The sequence below is a fragment of the Hemiscyllium ocellatum genome, chromosome 8 (assembly GCF_020745735.1).
Source record: "Hemiscyllium ocellatum isolate sHemOce1 chromosome 8, sHemOce1.pat.X.cur, whole genome shotgun sequence".
Classification (NCBI taxonomy): Eukaryota; Metazoa; Chordata; class Chondrichthyes; order Orectolobiformes; family Hemiscylliidae; genus Hemiscyllium; species Hemiscyllium ocellatum.
In genome coordinates, this window is record NC_083408.1 from 65097765 (window position 1) to 65113168 (window position 15404).

General features: G+C 39.6%; 1 protein-coding gene across 3 annotated transcripts in view; it reads right to left on the reverse strand.

The window, feature by feature from the left end:
- Positions 1-15404, reverse strand: part of kiaa0586 (KIAA0586 ortholog) — a 533649-nt gene that overhangs the window by 105353 nt on the left and 412892 nt on the right. For all 3 annotated transcript variants that reach the window (XM_060829108.1, XM_060829107.1, XM_060829109.1), the window contains exons 24-25: positions 11865-12045; positions 8834-9080 (exon numbers count right to left, since the gene is read on the reverse strand). In XM_060829108.1, coding sequence (XP_060685091.1) covers positions 8834-9080; positions 11865-12045 — 428 coding nt within the window. The remainder of the gene's footprint in view (positions 1-8833; positions 9081-11864; positions 12046-15404) is intronic.

Consider the following 15404-nt stretch of genomic DNA (forward strand, 5'->3'; position numbering starts at 1 on the left):
CCTGGTAATTATAGACCGGTGAGCCTTACTTCAGCTGTGGGTAAAATGTTGGAAAAGGTTATAAGAAATATGATTTAGAATCATCTAGAGAGGAATAGGTTGATTAGGGATAGTCAACACGTTTTTGTGAAAGGTAGGTTGTGCCTCACAAATCTTATTAAGTTCTTTGAGATGGTGACCAAACTGGTGGATGAGGGTAAAGGGATTGATGTTATGTATCTGGATTTCAGTAAGGCGTTTGACAAGGTTCCTCCGGTAGGCTATTGCACAAAATACAGAGGCAGGGGATTGAGGGTGATTTAGTGGTTTGAATCAGAAATTGGTTGGCTGAAAGCAGACAGAGGGTGGTAGTTGATGGGAAATATTCATCCTGGAGTTCATTTACTAATGGTGTACTGCAAGGATCTGTTTTGGGTCCACTGTTATTTATCATTTATATAAATAAACTGGATGAGGGCGTAGAAGGATGGGTTAGTAAATTTGTGGATGACACTACACACAACTTGTGGAGTTGTGGATAGTGCTGAAGGAATTTGCAGGTTACAGAGGGACATAGGTAAGCTACAGAGCTGGGCTAAGGCATGGCAAATGGAGTTTAATGCAGAAAAATGTGAGGTGATTCGCTTCGGAAGGAGCAATAGGAATAAAGAGTAGTGGGCTAACGGTAAGATTCTTGGTAGTGTGGATGAACAGAGAGATCTCATTGTCCATGTACATTGATCCCTTAAAGTTGCCAACCAGATTGATAGGGTTGTTAAAAAGGCAGCTGAAAATGTGTTGCTGGAAAAGCGCAGCAGGTCAGGCAACATCCAAGGAGCAGGAGAATTGACATTTCGGGCATGAGCTCTTCTTCAGCCATGTTCGTCAGGCTCATGCCCGAAACGTCGATTCTCCTGCTCCTTGGATGCTGCCTGACCTGCTGCACTTTTTCAGCAACACATTTTCAGCTCTGATCTCCAGCATCTGCAGTCCTCACTTTCTCCTTGTTAAAAAGGCATACGGTGTTTAGCTTCTATTGGTAGAGGGATTGAGTTTCGGAGGCACGTGGTCATGCTGCTGTTGAAAAAAAACTCTGGTGCAGCCACACTTGGAGCATTGCATACAGTTCTGGTCACCGCATTATAGGAAAGATGTGAATTTTTGGAGATGGTTCAGAGGAGATTTACTAGGATGTTGCCTGGTACGGAGGGAAGGTTTTCTGAGCAGAGGCTGAGGGATTTGAGGCTGTTTTCGTTAGAAGGTTGAGAGGTGACTTAATTAAGGCATACAAGATAATCAGAGGGTTAGATAGGGTGGACAGTGAGAATCTTTTTCCTCAGATGGTGATGGCTAGCATGAGAGGATATAGCTTTAAATTGAGGGGTGATAGATATAGGACAGATGTCAGAGGTAGTTTCTTTACTTATGGAATAGTAGGGGCATGGAATGCACTGCCTGCAACAGTAGTAGACTTGCTAGCTTTAAGGGCATTTAAATGGTCATTGGAAAGACATATGGATGAAAATGAAATCGTGTAGGATAGTTAGACTTCAGATTGGTTCCACAGGTTGGTGCAACATCGAGGGCTGAAGGGCCTGTACTGCGCTGTAATATTCTATGTTCTATAATGTCACCTTCCATCAATTCACTGACGATCAGTACAGACTGAAGGGGCGGAAAATAGCTGGGCTTGATTATCTCCAATTTTCCATGTTGTAACAAAAATTCTTGGGCAATTTTCCACATTGTCAGGTTGATGCCAGTGTTGTAGCTGCACTGCATCAGCTTGGTTAGGGGCATGACAAATTCTGGAGCACATCTTCAGTGCCATTAGTAAACTGTTGTCAGGTCCCACAGCTTTTGCAGTATTCAATACTTCCTACCCTTTCTTGATATTGCCTGGAGTGAATCAAATTGGCTGAAGACTGGCATCTGGATGCTGCAGACTTTTTGAGGAGGCCAAGATGGATCATCTACTCAGTGCTTCTGTTTGAAGATTGTTGCATTGAAAGGCTGGGCTCCCCCATCATGGAGTGTGAGGATATTTATGGAGGATATATATTCTTATGCAGTGAATTCTTCAATTGTCCACTACCATTAACAAATAAATATTGTAAGACTGCAGTGTTTAGATCTAATTAGCACAAAAGTAGGCCGTATTTCACCAGATTGAGATTTCATTTTCAGGCATGGCTAGCGCTTCTCCTGGCAGTACCAACAGGTTTGTCCTCATGATGTGAGTCATCATGGGGCTCAGGGTCAATTTGATGACTACAAAAAGGATATTCCCACCCAAATGTCACCTCCTCTGCTGGGTCTAGCCTGCTGGCTGGACCCAGCATACTCAAGGATGGATTTGGTGTCCTCTGGGACAATTTCTGCAAGGTATGATCCCGTTATTATGACTTTATCAGGCTGCTTGACTGGCCAATGAGACAGCTTATGCAATTTTGGCACCTTCAGATATTGGTCAGGATGACTTTGCAGTGTTAACAGTACTGGGTTTAGCCATTGTGATAAGACACTGCCAGCTGATCAACCCAGTTTCATTCTTTTTCTGAGACTTTTTAAGCGGCTGTTACAAATAAGTGGCTTGCTAGACTATTTCAGAGAGCAGTCAAGAGTCACTGACATTGGTATCTGGTGTCACATGTAGGCCAGACCTACATAAGCGACATTAGTGATTGAAATGTATTTTTATGCCAATCAATAATGATTTTATTGGTAGTGATCAAACTTTCAACAGAGTGGCAGTTGGCTCAGTTGTCTGTATAGCTGGTTTGAGATGCAGCATGATGCCTACAGCATATGTTCAATTCCCAGGTTATCATAAAGGAGTCTCCTTCTTAGCCCCTCCCCTTTGGTGTGGGAACCCTCAGTTTGATGAGAAAGCAGCTCTTTGGTCTAGTAGGACTCTGGAAACTTTATATTTACTTTGAAAGTTTCAATTGCAAAGTTTCAAGTTCACCATCTGCAGTAGCGTGATTCAAATCTGGGGCCCCAGAGCATTACTTTGGTCTCTGGATTATTAATCCAGCACCCTTACCACTACACTGCTGCCTTTCCAGCACTGTATTAAAGGTTTACGGTCCAGAATTTATTTTGTTGGAGTTTGATCCTTCAATTGCACCACTTAAAAACCACCTTCTTGCTGGGAAATCAAATGTGTTTGCAGATACCCTGACAAAAAGTCAGAGAAGCCTGGTTCGGACCAAAGCTAAGAGCACGTGTGAGAGTCAGTGAATGAATGAATGAGTGAGTGAGTGAGAGAGAGTGTGCGTGTATGTGTATATCTGAGAGAGAATAAGAGAACATGTTGTAATGTATGTTTATTTTACTTTATCCTTTGCAATTAAATAAGAATAAACCTAACTTAATTCTTCATGTGGGAGAAGTGTCATGACCACAGATCAGCACCCAAAAGCACTGTGGTCATTTTTCCATTATGCAATTCCAATGAATAGCAAGAGAAGGGATAACCTATGATCCAATTAATTGAGGCAGAGAGATAATTACAAAAATTAAAAATAAGATGGTGCTGGAAACAAAACAAGTGGCTGGAATATCATGATAGGTATAGGAGTCGCATGCCGAGGTTCTAACCAAAGTATCAAGTAATCCAAAACTGTACAAACTAATGAGATCATAACAAGTCAACAGACAGATCTATAGTACAGTGATCAAAGAAAAAAAAAGAGTCGAATTGGACCCCTCTGGAAGGCCGCTGCCCTAGGCTTGACATGTATGCTCAAGCCTTCAGGAGATGTGCTTCTGTTGCAACACGACAGACTTCTAACAGAAACTCAGCACCTACTGACCAGTTGAACCAGGAACATTCTTCGTCACATGATGATGGCATTTCTGCAACATCCTCAGTGCTCACCACCAACAATTGCCAATTTCCAGATGCCATCCTGCGACTCACCAGCTTAATCCTTGACCACAATGTCTTCACATTTGACAACCAACTCATCATCAGATACACAGAACAGCCATAGGGACCAAACTTGCATCCCAATATGCCAACATGTTCATGCACAAGTTCAAGCCAGATTTCTTTGCTATAAGAACCTCCAACCAATGCTATTCACCAAATACACCGACAAAATTTCAGTCTTTTGGACTCATGGCAAGGAATCACCAAAATGACTACACAACAATATCAACAAGTTTCATCCCACCATCAGACTCATCATGGACTACTCTTCAGAATCAGGCTCATTCTTGGACACATGCATCTCCAACAAGAACGGACACCTCAGTACCTCACTCTACTGCAAGCCCACGGATAACCTCACGGTGTTGCACTTCTTTAGTTTCCACCCAAAGCATGTAAAAGTAGCCATGTCCTATGGACAAGCTCGGTGTATACACAGGATCTGCTCAGATGAGGAGGAACATGACGGATACCTAAAGATGCTAAAAGACACCTTCATAAGAACAGGATACGATGCTCAATGCATCAATTGCCAGTTCCAATGTGCCACAGTGAAAAACTATAATAACCTCCTCATAACACAGACACAAGATATGACTGATCAAGTACCCTTCATTGTCCAGTATTTCCCCAGAGTGGAGAAGGGCATGTTCTTCAACATGTCATTGATGACGACGAATATCTCACCAAGGTGTGCCCTATGCCTTCATTTCTTGCCTTCAAAAACTGCTAAACCTTAAACAGACCATTGTTCATACGCAGCCTTCAGGACAACAGTGACCACAATTCCACACAACCCTGCCACGGCAACCTCTGCAAGTGATGTCAGATCTACAACATGTGGGTTCCTGATGAAGGGCTTATGTCCAAAACGTTGATTCTCCTGTTCCTCGGAAGCTGCCTGACCTGCTGTCCTTTTTCAGCACCACTCTCTTGACACCACCCAACACGGCAAGTACTCATGTGAATTGGCCAATGATGTCTACCTCATAAGCTTTAGGCAAGATACCCTAAGGCATGATATATTGACAAGACCATGCATTCACTATGACAACGGGTGAATGGACACCTCATAATAATCTCCAGACAGGAATATTCTCTCCCAGTCAAGGAACACTTCAAAAGCCAAGGACTTCCAGCCTCCAATCTTCGGGTAAGCTTCCTGTAAGGTAGCCTCCAAGGTACATAACAATGCAGAATCACCTAGCAGAAACTGATAGCCAAGTTCCATACACACAAAACAGCTTCATGTCTTGGGTTCATGTCATGCTACACGTAACCCCACCATATGTTCTGTATTTGTGAAATCTTCCTTGCTGTTCTGTTTTGACACCATCAATTGCTAACATGTTATCATCTCCCTGCCTTAATTAGTTTGGACAGTTTTGGATTACTTCATACTTTGATGAAACCCTCAGCATGCCTATCATGTTACTCCAGCAATTTGGTTTGATTCCAGCACCATCTTTCTTTAATTTTTTGTAATTATCTCTCTGCTTCAATTAATTGGATCATAGGTCATCCCTTCACTTGTTATTCAGCTGTTGACACTTTACTCACACCGTCTGACACTTAAGATCACCTGCAAAGATCTGTTAATTAGCCTGTCGACACTCAACTCACCCCATTTCTACTGTTTTTTGATCTCTCCGCCTATTTGTTGTGCCTGTGCTTCTCTCCACTTCACCTGACAAAGGAGTAGCTCTTCAAAAACGTGTTACATCAATAAACTTGTTGGACAGTAATCTGGTATTGTAGGATTTCTGACCATGTCCAACCCAGTCTGACACCAGCACCTCCACATCATATCAATATCAACCTCCACAAATATGGCCACACATTCAATTTGAGTCATAGAGATGTACAGTACGGAAACAGATCCTCTGGTCCAACTTGTCCATGCCGACCAGATATCCTGACCCAATCTGGTCCCACCTGCCAGCACCTGGCCCATATCTTTCCAAACCCTTCCTATTCATATACCCATCCAAATGCGTTTGAAATGTTGCAATTTTATGAGCCTCCACCACTTCCTCTGACAGCTCATTCCATACACGCATCATGCTCTGCATGAAAATGTTGCTCCTTAGGTCTCTTTTATATCTTTCCCCTTCACCCTAAACCTATCCCCTCTAGTTCTATACTCCCCATCCATTTATCCTATCCATGATTTTATAAACCTCTATAAAGTCACCCCTCAGCCTCGACACTCCAAGAAAAACAGCCCCAGCCTATTCAACCTCTCCCTATAGCTCAAAATCCTCCAACCCTGGCAACATCCTTGTAAATCTTTTCTGAACCTTTTCAAGTTTCACAACATTCTTCCAATAGGAAGGAGAACAGAATTGCACACAATATTCCAAAACTGGCCTAACCAATGTCCTGTACAGCCGCAACATGGCCTCCCAACTCCTGTACTCAATATTCTGAACAATAAAGGAAAGCATACTAGAAGCCTTTTTCACTCTCCTATCTACCTGGAACTCCACTTTCAAGGAGGTATGAACCTGCACTCCAAAGTTTCGTTGTTCAGCAACACTCCTTGGGACTTTACCATTAAGTGTACAAATCCTGCTAAGGTTTACATTCCCAAAATACAGCACCTCGCATTTATCTAAATTAAACTCCATCTGCCATTCCTCAGCCCATTGGCTCATCTGATCAAGATCCTGTTCTAATCTGAAGTAACTTTCTTCGCAGTCCATCACACCTTTAATTTTGGTGTCATCTGCAAACATAATAACTGTACCTTTTATGCTCACATCCAAATCATTTATATAAATGACAAAAAGTAGTGGACCCAGCACCAATCCTTGTAGCACTCCGCTGGTCACAGGCCTCTAGTCTGAAAAACAACCCTCCACCACCACCCTCTGTCTTCTATCTTTGAGCCAGTTCTGTATCCAAATGGCTTGTTCTCCCTGTATTTCATGAGATCTAACCTTGCCAACCAATCTCCCTTATCGAATGCCTTACTGAAGTCCATATAGATCACATCTACTGCTCTGCCCTCATCAATCCTCTGTGTTACTTCTTCAAAAAATCAAGTTCATCAGACATGATTAACCACGTTTTTCTGCTTTTCACAAACAATTCAGTGACTGATCCATTTATCTTGTTTCTACTTTTATCTTTCTAGACATAACTATTATTTATAATCTGTGTGTACATCAGTCATGTTACTAAGTCTTTTCACATTTTGTAAATAATACTCATTGTTAATTCAGGAAAGACTAGGAAAATTGGCTCCTTTTAAAATACTATACAGTCAGGCAACTTCATGAATGTAGGTTTGCTCACTGAGTTGGAAGGTTCGTTTTCAGAAGTTTCATCACCACACTACGTAACATCTTCAGTGAGCCTCCAAATGAAGCACTGGTGGTGCTTCAAAGGGTGGTTACAGACATACACGAGAATTCCTAGAAGCATGGCATTCCATCCGGAACTCTATCAAAAAACACATTGACTTGGACCCCGTTTAATACACCCCGCCCGAGAAAAAGAACAGGAAATGACATCAACATAGTAAATAATGTCACCACAGGAAATGACATCACCAACCCAAGGAAACTCAAACATATAAATAGAAAGTGGGCTACACCACGAGTGCTTCATTCGGAGGCTCATTGAAGATGTTACCTCATATGGTGATGAAACATCTGAAAATGAACCTTCTAGTTCAACCAGCAAACCTATGTCCAGACCTCAACCTGAGCTACAAATGTTATTAAAACTCGCTAACTGACTTTCATGCTAAGAATTTTCTTTGCTAAACCCACCCAACTCTGTCACACACCAGCATTAGAACCATCCTTGAAACACACTGTATTGACCAAGTTTTGGATAAGTCCTTCAAATCTCTCTACCTTTTGTTGAGAATACTTGTCTTTCATTTGATTTAATGTAGTTCAAACACTGTGTAGAGTTCTAGTCACCACAATACAGGAAGGTTGTGAGGGAACAACAGAGGAGATTAACGACGATGTTGCCAGGACTGAGGAATTTAGCTATATGGAAAGACTTAGTATGCTGAAGCTACTTTCTTTGGTACAATGGGGGACAAAGGAGATTAAATTGAAGTGCATTTATAAGAGGCCTAGGTAGTGTGAATAACAAGAATCGATTTCCATCAGCAAAGATGTCAATGTACAGGGGCCACAGACTAAAAGTAATTTGTTGAAGGATTACAGGGACTTGGGGAAAACTTCTTCACCCAAATGACGCACTCACTGCCTGAAAGGATGATTGAATGTGAAACCCTCAATACATTTAAGAAACACCCATACGTGCACATAAATGTCATAACCTACGAGACTAGGGTTAAGAGCTGGAAATAGGTATTAGGCTAAATAGTTCTTCTGTGGCTTTTTAGACAAGATTGGCCATTTGGCCTTTCTCCGTGGCGTGTGATTTGCATGTTTATATTAATTAACAAAAGATGTCGTCCTATGTCAATCGGTACCCTTACTGCTCAACATGCATGTACTATATTAATTGTCTTTTTTTGAAGGTCCAGCAGTTTACTACTCTCATGCTTATTTTATATGTGGAGGTGTCAGTGTTGGACTGGGGTGGACAAGGTCAGAAGTCACATGACACCTGATTATAGTCCAACAGGTTTATTTGAAATCACAAGCTTTTGGAGTGCTGTTCCTTCATCAGGTGAACTTCATCTGACGAAGGGGCAGCACTCCAAAAGTTGCGATTTCAAATAAACCTATTTTATTTTATTGTGAAATTTCGTGGATACTGCCTGTATTGTAACATTTTATAGAATGCTCATTTGATTTGATGGCATTATCGCAAAAAGTGCACAGAGTGGTAACAGGGCAGAAATAAGATTTGACATGTTAATTGTTTACATTAGAAACTGCAGATAGTTGACATTATATATTCGCTGTGTAATAGATCACTTACATAGCTCTTGCCTGTCGTGTTGCTTCTTGAAATGAGCTGGGATTTTCTTCCTCCAGAGGGAGCTCTACATCTCCCCAGGGGTTTGGAAGCTGTGAAAGCATGAAGCTTGCATTCTTTATCTTCTCAGAGATGGGTTCTGTTACTGGTGATGGTGTTGAAACTCTTGAGGGTGTACAGAATGGTGTGGCAACAGGAGTACCAACAGGACTTGATTTTCCTGGAGATGCTAGTTCTGCGGCATCTAAGACTGAATTACAAATATTATTGTTATTTATAATAGACACAACAAAGGAGGACAAGATTAGGAAAAATGCCTTTGAACCATCAAACCTATCACATCATCTAGTATCTGCTACTAATAAATATCTTAATTAACTCATCTTCTATGATCTGCCGATGCAGTATTTTCTACAACTTCAAATATTTATGAATAAATTTCTCAGGGTTCACATTTATCAATTCTAGTTTTAAAATGAAGATAATTTTTCCTAGCTTCTAATTACTCTACCAGAATTAAGCAAATTCCCCAGTTACCTTTTCAATTCCCTCATTAACATATCAGACAGATCATCTCCCAGAGAAAATGACTCATATTTGCCCAATGTCCCTTCCTTGTTAACGACCCACACCTCAGGGTCCTCTTATGGCACAATGGTATTGCCCCTATTCCTGGACTAAGAGACCAAGATTCAAGTCCCAATTATTCCAGAGGTATGTAATAACATAATAACATCTCTGAACATGCTAATTCGAAAAACAGGTTAAATAAAAGAAGTACCCACACCCCAGTCTCATGCTGCTAAACTGTCACGGACCTTCTCTCCATGTCCGATATATCGTTCCGAGAATGAGTGTAAAAATTTATATCAACAGTCTACTCACTAACTTAATTACACCTTTTCAATTTTTGTCATACAAAATTGGTTAGAGAAAGCCCAATGAAAGAAGATTCCCGGATATTAGTATTATTTTTAATTGGAGAAGGAACACTTTCATCCCTATCATTTATCTAAATGTCCATTCTGAAATTATTTACTTACTTCTTTTGCAGCTGTAGAAGAGGAAGGTGTGTGATGTTGCTCCCATACTCAGCCCCTCTCTCAGCCATGGAATGGCCCACATTCCTACCTTTTCTTCCTTTGAAGCACCTTTACTCTATTTGGTGCTTCCACGGAATTCAGACAAACTCACAAGCTTATTGGGAACCTACTGATGAGAATAGTCACTAGTCTACTCGATGGAATAACTACTTACTGTACAAATAAACAATGCTCCTACATTACCCTTTCCAAAATTTAATACATCAGAATTCAATGTTTTGGAAAAAGTTATGTTCAAAACCTACAAAACCTGTATTCAATTAAATTTAATTTAACTGCAGACTCATAAAATGAAACAGTACAGATGAAGGTCATTTAGCTAAATTCTATGCCAGAGATTTTCTCTAGAAAAGCCACATGATCTAATTTCATTTTCCTGTTTATTTGCCATTCCTTTTAATGTTCATTTTTATTGAAGACCTTTCAAAATAATTTATGGACTTTGCTTCATCAATGATTTGTGCTGGAAAATTCTACATTTTAAACACACTGTGTACACAAGCAGTTTCTAACCTTCTGACTAATTCTGTTTACACTTATCTTCAAATAGTGATTTGTTTTGTTAACTTATGGATGTGTGGAAAGAACACAACATTACTTTCTGGTCTTCCCCCACCTTGCCACACCATCTTAGGATATTAGGTTCAATCTTGTCATAAGGGAAGTTGCGCCTTCACAATGTCAGTGAACAATTAAAATGAGGTCTAATAATGTCACCAAGAGAAAGCAGAATGACAAACAAGGCACTGTTATCCAATAATTAATCACTAAACCTATCTCAGTAAATTGTTGACTGCACAATTTCCCTTCCAGTCCATGTTAGCTGATCCTGTTCACAGCTCTCTCTCCCTAAGAACTGCCATTCTCCATCAAAACTGCCAACATTTTGCCTCTCCTGAAAAAGTACTTGATCAGACTATCATCAGTAGTCTATCACCTCGTCTCCATCCTCCCTTGCCTCTCCGAAGATCCCCAAATATATGGTTATCTTCCAAATTTGTATTCATCTTTCCCAAAACTCTGCATTTTAATCTGCTACAGTTACAACATAGTTCTCACCAAAGTCAGAAATGACATCCATGTGACCGACTAAAGTAAAATTTCTCTTCTCTGCCTGCAGCCTTGACAAGGTCTGCCATACCCTGTCCTCCAACACTTCTCCACTATCATTCAACTGGGTGTGCCTGATCTCACTTGGATCCATTCTTAATTATATTATTGAAACCAGAGTCCTTTACGATGGCTTCTGTTCTTATTCCTGCACCATGACCTTAAGTCTGTTTTTGGCCCTCTCCTATTTCTCATCCACATGCTGCTGCTTGGCAACATTATCTGAATACACAGTGCTAGTTTTCACATGTAAGTTGATCACATTTAGCTCTATTTTCCCACGAGCTCCTCAACTCCCTACTGTTGCTAAATTATCATGCTGTTTATCTGACATCCAGGACTGGAGTAGCAGACGTATTCTCCAATTAACTTGTGAGAAGACTGAAACCAGTGAATTCAGTCTCCATGAAAAAAAGTCTATTCTCTCGTGCTCATTCAATTCAGGTCACTTGAACATCCCTGAATTTAATTGCTGCATCATTTGAGATCATGCCTTCAGTTGCATAGGCCCTAGAATTATTTTTCTAAACAGCTCTCCCTGACTATCTGTCTATTTCCTTCGAGGATTGCCTTAAAACCTACCCCTCTCACCTCTTCACAATGCCCTGTGAAACGCCTTGGATAGTTTATTAAAAGTGTTGCATAGGTGAAACTTCTTGTGACTAGTACAATAATTTTCAAGTTTATCTCATGATATAACATAAAGTGCGCTGGAACCTGATCTAATGTTAGCATAAATTACAGCATTCTTATTGTACAATTTTACACTAAGAAGCTTCAAAACACTTTCAGACACTGCATTTAAAGAAGTTCCCATTCACCTGGTGATGATTTCAGTAAAGGTTCTGGTTCTGGTTCTGGTTCAGGTTCTGATTCTTTCTCTTCTGATACTGCGACAGAATCTTGGGGTGTAACGTCTGGTGTTTGGATTAAGGACAGACGTCCAACAGGAGGCGATGGAGTGTGTCGTGGGGTTGGATCTGGTGTTGGGACCAACATCATCTGCAAGAATGGCAGCATACCAAGCAAATTAAATAAACAGGGAGATTAAATGTGAGCATAACCCAAAAGCTCCAACCATATGTGAGAAGAGATTATACAAAGTGAAATTATTTGCTATCAGAATGTTCACGGAGTCAAGATCCTGAATCTGCCATTTCCTTAATCCATGCATTAATTACAAGAATATATTTTCACAAACTAAATACATGTTTTAGTTACATCTACCTAATTTTTATGATCAGAATATATTTTGTTTCTGTGAAAAGATGAATAATATAACTGAGAAATAATAGATCATATTCTTTCACATTATACAAGCATGAATGTTTACATCGTAATTTGAAACAATAGTTCACTCAACCCAAAAACTTACCAATAACAAAACAGTGCAAAGAGTTGTTCCTTTCTGATGGAAGTTTATATTCTTATCCTTCCCTCCTGAAGGTGACGTTTAATGCTGAGACATTTTGGGGATATAACAATCCTCTTCCAAACAACTATTTTTAATATATGATCATGACCAGACAGCATCTATATTTTCTTTGTGAGGGACATTAGATCTGAATCCAAATAGGACAGAATACTATGGTTAATTTCTTTCTTCTCTTATACAGTGGACCCCATGTGTCCACAATGACTGTGAAAGATTAACTCACCACAAATACAGGATCAAATTTAAGACCATTCGCTATGTGTGGTTCAGTAGGATATATTTAACTGTTGAATTGTCAAACTGACCTTCCAAAGAAAGATATGTGAAGCAAACAGTACAGTTTGGGAAATAATTTATAATCCAATTACAACAAGAAAAGGAAATGCACTTAACATTGAAAGTAAACAAAATCTTTTGTTTTTCAATAATAACAATCAGAAATGTACACAGTGTTATATGTGTCATGACAAATCTCTGACCATGAGTGATAAATATTTAAGCCACTAAAGAAGTATCCAAATCCTTTATGCTTCAATAAATAGCCGTTTAGTGCAAAACATACTAATTAATCCTTGCCGACGAGTATGGTGCTGGAAAAGCATAACTGGTCAGGCAGCAGAGTCACATTTTGGGCATAAACCCTTCATCAGGAATAAGGCTGATGAATGAGCCTCATGCCTGATGAAGGGTTTATGCCCGAAATGTCAACTCTCCTGCTGCTTGGATGCTGCCTGACTGGCTGTGCTTTTCCAGCACCATACTCTTCACCTCTGATTTCCAGCATCTGCAGTCCTCACTTACTCCTAATTAATCCTAGTCCTACTGCACGAGTGCCATGCAATGTAAGAGGTTCAGTATGCACAAGTACCAGAAAGATGACAAAATATTTATGAGCTTTCAGATTATAGTCAGATAAATCTTCCATCTATTAATATCAATATGTTATTTTTAGGAAAGAAATTTCCCCAAAATGGTGAACAGATTGCCTTCTAAATTTTAATTTTGAAAAACAAGATTATACCTGCATCTGTTTAACTTTATATTAAGAAAAGCATCCATCAACTTCTCTGGACTAAAAACAAAGAGGAATGCATGGAGCATCCAGTGGTAGATTTTTTAAAAACATGACATTTACTCCACTGATTTGTATATTGAGTCTAGCTATTTTAAATAACATATTCTAACTACTTTATGACATTTCTGATGCGTTATGGTTGAAAACAACATGATTAATTTCAAAATAGTTTTGAGTTAAAGTTTCCCTCTTTGGTGATCTCCAACCTTTCCAATATATTGCAGCATGGAATGAATGGCAAGATTGTAGTTCTCCTCACAACCCATTCTCAATCACACAGAAGTTGCTAGGGTAATTGTCAAATGAAGGCCAATAAGTTTCCCTGAGGCACAATGTGCAAAATCAGTAGTAAGCAGATTAAGACTGTCATAAACTGAGCAAACAGCAAAGGCTATTCAGTTGTAGGAAATATGAATAATAATTTAATTGTAAACATGCACCCCTATTTTTGCTGCCAATTTATGATGTAGTCTACAGTTTACTTTTAACATCCTGTTAGTATAGGACTAATTGGCTAATCAAAGCCACAAATTACCAGTGTGACCTAACTCAATCACACAAATGGAACTATGGGAAGATAAAAAATGATGCTGCTTTATAAATACAGCTCTTCTACCTCCTGCATAATGCAATACACATTCTCTACTGGGTGTTCAAGGAATATTCTTGATGGAAGGCTCCAATTAAATTCAACACAATTTACCACTAATCATAATTAACATGGCAGGTTCTAAATCTGAGAAAGGATTGCCCAAATAACAGCAGTTTTTTGTTTTGATTTCAATTTCATTTTGATTCCTGGATCAGCACTCAATGTCCTGTAAAACCATGTTTTTCCTGATTGCAATAATGCTCTTAGAAAAGCACTGAGGAGACTGGAATGACATAAAAATGCTAGGTATAGAAATAGTTATTCTGACTGAATATCAGAAATAGAGGTACGTCAAAATTCAGGAGTTTTCCTAAGACAATTATAGTAAAATTCACAAACATAATTTTGAGGGAATTAACTCAGTGGAATTCTTTTGATAAGAACACTTAATTGTGCTGTTTAGGATACTAGGCAAATGAACAAATAATTTCAGATTTATTCGGAGAGAAACAAGCATCAGTAACTACAAATGTGTATTTCCTCTGCCACATAATACAAATAACAAGCCCAGCACTGTACTAAATTTAGCACTCAGCAAAATCATATCCGGTTTGTGAATCAATCTAGATAGTTTGGGGAGGAGATGCTCATTTGAAATACCAGCATAATCTAATCCATAGTTTACAACAAATGTTGCACTCCTGATGCTGCAACTTAGTTCGGATAACAAATGCTTCAAAATTGAACTAACATAAGTCAGGTCTTCTGAAGTTATGCTGAGAAATCAAATGATAAGCGGATCTGTTTGTACCAGTCCCATAGCATACCATTAGAGGAGTACTGTGTATAGTTCTGGTCATCCTGCTACAGGAAGGATATTGTTAAATTGGAAACGGCACAGAAAAGATTTACAAGCATGTTATGGGACTGGAGGGTTGCAGTTATAAGGAAAACTGAATACACAAAGGATTTTTTCCATGGAGCATAGGAGGTTAAGGGGTTTATAAAATTATGAGGGGCTCAGATAAGGTGAACAACAAAGGTCAATTTCCTATGGTAGGCAAGTTCAAATCTAGAGGACACAGGCTTAAGGTGGGGGAGAGGGGTAAAGATTTGAAAGGGACCTGAAGGGCAATGTTTTCACACAGAGGGTGGAATATATGTGGAATGAACTGCTAGAGGAAGTGGTAGATGTAGGTACAGCTACAACATCTAAAATATATTTGGACAGATACAGGTTGAGAGAGACATGGGGCAAA